General features: G+C 34.6%; 1 protein-coding gene across 1 annotated transcript in view; it reads left to right on the forward strand.

Annotated features, from left to right (window-relative positions):
* LOC108693406 (angiotensin-converting enzyme) overlaps nt 1-4,951 on the forward strand; it is a 58,617-nt gene that overhangs the window by 39,049 nt on the left and 14,617 nt on the right. The window contains exon 11 of the mRNA XM_018202324.1: nt 2,645-2,788. Coding sequence (XP_018057813.1) covers nt 2,645-2,788 — 144 coding nt within the window. The remainder of the gene's footprint in view (nt 1-2,644; nt 2,789-4,951) is intronic.

A 4,951-nucleotide genomic window follows, 5' to 3' on the forward strand; every position in this document is an offset into this window, starting at 1 on the left:
GGTGCACCCATTGCTCCCTTTCGTGAGACACGCAATCTCACGTCACGATCTTACTCAGTCGGTCGACTAGTTAGTTCCGTTTTCCTCCTCCTCTTCCTCCCCCATCTTGTATGCGGCCAAGTATGTCGATGTTTACCGTCGCATTATCCACGAGACGTGATTACCTTACGCGACGAAGCTGTATGGTATTATATCAACTTCACCCAGCAAATGATACCGCGTAAAGTTACTCGCGGAAATCCATGGGGTTACAAGTTGTTTTTCACGGGCGAAAGCGACGTGCTCCGTCTAATTGGAATGAAGGAAGAGGAAAAGAGATTCCTTTTTCCATCGAGAGATACAATTTCGTGCGTTTTAATTCATCATGTAACAATGACTAGTCGGACTGGAAGCAAAAGCTCTCTAAAGTGATTTCATAATCTGACACAGAAATATGAATGCCTTACTGTAAATTAGAAAAGACAGTAGAATTTAAATTGAAACCAGAGAAAGTGAATCGACGAGTGGAGCTTTCCAAATTTGAAATGTATTTATTGTATAAAAAATTAATCAATTAATGATATGTAAATTTAATTACAGAAAAATTAAATAAGTTTATATAAAATCTTATTTATTTTCTTCTGCTGTCCTAATTTATCATCGTTTTCTGTTCTTTCTGTTCCGTCATATTTGCTCTCGTCCTTCCACTATTAATTATATTAACAAGTGCTCGCGAAAAACAACTTGTAACCCCGTGGATTCTCGCGAGTAACTTTGCGCGGTATCATTTGTTGGGTGAAGTTGATGTAATATCACACAGCGTTGTCGCGTAAGATAATTACATTTTATGGATAATGCGCCGGTAAACATTGACATACTTGGCTATCTGTGATTTTAATGAAGTCATAAGGTTACCGTTTTCTGACTAAAAAAACCGCATTTGAATGCTCGAAATCGTCTGACGACGCTTGTCATTTAAAGCAAAGGTCTCGGCTCCATTTAACCGTGTAACCCAATTTAATAGCTTTTTCTTGCGAGACGATTCTTTCCCCTTGAATACCGATACGCCTTGCTTTGACTCTCCCGCATTGCTATTTGGATGTGCTCGCCTACCTGTGAAATGTGGATAGACAAGAAAGGTTAATCGATAAAATTTGTTGGTAAAAACAGCCGTAATTGCGAAATCAGGTGGCTGTCTTCTCGCAAAGAATTTCGTAATGCCATAAAATTTATATCGAATTTTATATTCCAGGGCCTAATCGGATTATCCGATCTTACTGCATCTGAATACTGACTTTATAAATATCATCTCTTGCAATTTCGCGTCTGTATACCGAAAGAGCAAATTAATCACTATAATTAAAAATATCATAATTAATAGACACACAACTATTTACGCCGGTTATAAAATCGATTAGAAAACCAATGCCGTGCAGAATTCTATTTCCCAACAATCCCAATGTACAGTAATGCATCTGGGATAGTTTACGTGGATGATCGCATAAGCTGCGCGTTCCTTCCTGAAAACTCTATTTAGCCTGGGAAATCAGATTTCATTAATTTCGTCGATGACTTCATGCACGCACTGATAGTCGCAATATATACATATGTATACATGTACGGACGTCACGAGTGTTACAACACTTTCGTACGTTATTTTCGAACGACGGGAGACCCGGTCAGCGAGCGAGAGAATCATGGAAAGTGGAAGTGTCGGAATAACGACCGCAATTCTGAGTCGCGGTTCCCCGGGCGGATCGCCTGGACGGTATTACGTAAAGGTCGTTGCCGATGAAGAGTCTCTCGGTGAAACGACGGCATGCTTACTGATTTATTGCTAAGCATTCTCTTTTTCTCTCTCTTTCTCTACAGTTACTTACCTGACAGCAATGACGGTCTACACGCTCGATGAAAGCGAGAGTACTATCTTTACCATCACATTACTAGATCCATAGAAACCGAGGTTCTCCGTAACCTCGCCGACCTTATTGACACTGGCCTTGAAAGCGACCGCTTCAAGATGCACGAAAATTGACATTGGATGATTAGCGCATCGTCTATCTTTAGAACCGTTTCGACTTGAATCTAGACTAGTCATGAATAAGTAATCGAATCGTTCGATATAATTTCTCTCTCTGATGCTTTATAAAAGACGAAAGATGCTTGCTATATATAATATATTAGGATAATAATTTATATATGCATATGATATATTAGGATAATAATTTACGTTATACAATATATATTAGAATAATAATTTATAGATATTAAAATATACTATTTTCCTTATAAATTTCATATAATTGTCATCAAACTTGTATAATTTTCGTCGGAACATCGAACTTCTTTTCTACCTTTCGCGAATATTTTGTTAACATAATTTTCAAGTCGCGCTAATGTCTTTTAATATTATATATTATAAAGTCCAGTTTCAATTATAAATAAATTAAATAAATGCGACAGAAAGACATTCATTGATGTAATGAATGGCCGTTAAATTTTCACATTAGAGTATACTCATCGAGTTGTTTTTATACTGTAATATTTCTTTCTGTTCGAATACAAAAAAAACAAAGCTGATTCAACATTTCATTAAGTATGTCGAAACATACTTAATGCGTAAAAGGTATAATATAAGTTAATTAATTTCTTTCATATTTTACAGGAATTTCGTGGCTGGGGTCCTGCAATTCCAATTGTATCGCGCACTATGCCAGGTTGCAGGTCAAAGATCCGAAATCGACAATCCGAGGAGGCCGCTGCACAGATGTGACTTTTACAGAAAACCCGAGGCCGGCAAGATCTTGGGGTGAGATTCAAAAAAATTCAATAAATTATCGTGCACTTATAAAACCGGACGAAGCCGGCAATCATCTCTGCATCATTTTTTTACGCCACGTCTTGCGCAAATTCATTTTGTATGAAAAGCCGACGTGTAGGCGTAATAAAAGCTCGCATCTTTTAATAATTGGTATTTAATCAGCATGTACTTCGAGTACATGCTTTCGCAACGGCTTGTTTCTTTATGACACGAAAACGAATGCGATGAGATCGATGATCGATCGCGATCGACTTTGTTGAGTTCGCTCGTGGACGCTCGAAAGAGCGAGCGTTTCTCACGCGCTTGTATATCGTAATTTTTTTTTGCAATTGAAAAAACTGCGTCGCTAGTTCGAGTTCCCTTATTTTGACATCCGGCAGGTAACGCGGGTGCGCAAAGCAAGTAAAAAAACCACAAGTACCGCTTTATTGGTTAAATGGTATACTAAAATATTGTAAAAAAGTACATCGGTGAATACGTATTCACCAATAACTCGTTTGACGCCGACGGATGTTTACGTATAATATAATTGAAAAGAAACGATATTGATGCAGAATTTTTTTTTTAATTTACGTGACACAATATTTGAGTAAAGGATATTTACAGAGACGTGTTAGGCATTGCATTAAAATGTTCGCGCATTTCTGAGAAGACTGAAGATCATCTGAATAAACATTGAAATTAAAAAACTGCCGTGTAATCTAGGTCGAATAAAAAAATGTAGATCACGGAGAATGTTATAATATCGAGAGAAAGGAGAATGAAGGAAACTGTTCAATGATACCGCAACTTCATCATTATCTATTGCTTCAATTATTAGATGTGGGAAAAAGTTCGTGGCGTTTTTCCCGTTAGATGTAATGGGAAAAACGTCACGAACTTTTTCCCACACCTAATACATTACTTTTTTTCCTTAATACTTAATAATTCTTAAAATGTTTTATGATATTTTTTAAAGAAATCGCAATTAAGAATTATATTTAAAACTAATTCTGTATAATACTATAATAATATTCGCATAAATACGACTACATCTTAATTTTATTTAATTGATATTGCAAAATTTTAAATATAATTAATTGTCAATTCTTGATTTCTTTATTTTGAAACCATTTTATCACAACTTTATCGCGTTAAAAATATATCGAATAAACTTTAAAAAATACTTCTTTTAAAATAGCTACGTTTATTGCCAATATTTCTTTTTCAAAACTTGTTAATTATATCCAATTTTTAAAACGAGACGTTGTTCTTGATTCAACCTATCCGATGACCATACAGGAGTCGGATTGCCATCTTAAAATGTCAATGAATCCGGATTGCTATTCCAAGAATTCGTAGAATCTTACAAGGCGGAGCCGTGAACTCGATCAATGTCTCATTCCGAGTCTTGATATTTTATCCCCGAATCTTCTTAAGATTCAAGGTTAGATTTTTTTTAACAGGATACATAAAAAATACACACGAGATAGATATAAAATCTGAGACTTCCTGAAAAGAAAACGAGAAGAGATATTGCATCTTATCGACTGGTATTTTGTTGATCATCATGATCATCTAATTTAAAAACGGAATATTAATTCCTATATTTAAAAAAATTATATGGCTTATACGTGTTAAGTAATGTGACATTATAATTTTTATTAATTATCTTGTTGAATTATTTAAATGAGTTGGAATCCGCGATTTGATGTTCATATATATTGTCTACGTATACATATGTATGATATAAGTCTTCAAAAATATAAATTATATATTTTTTTAAACATTGAATTTCAAAAGCGGATAGTTTAATTCAAATTAGACCTAGTCCAACAATTTAATTTTATATCTCCACTTGAAATGATTAGTTGAATTTCGTATTTATTTGCTTACACAATCGCGTCCATTACTTCTTATGTAGCTATATTTGGAATATCGAGCATGAAATCTCTAAGACGATTTCGACATTTATAATTGCGCGTCTTCACGATGTTTGTTCTCATATGAATATCTTCCAAATGATCGCTCGCTAGTATAGACACTAATTATTATAGCAATTATTGAAAGAAAGTAGTCATTAACGATTCTAAATTGGTAAGGACTCGAGTCTGTTTTGAAACATTTTAAACAATTATTTATGACAATCTTTTTATATATATTATCGATTTA

This window comes from Atta colombica, unplaced genomic scaffold (assembly GCF_001594045.1).
Source record: "Atta colombica isolate Treedump-2 unplaced genomic scaffold, Acol1.0 scaffold9, whole genome shotgun sequence".
In the NCBI taxonomy this organism is placed as follows: domain Eukaryota; kingdom Metazoa; phylum Arthropoda; class Insecta; order Hymenoptera; family Formicidae; genus Atta; species Atta colombica.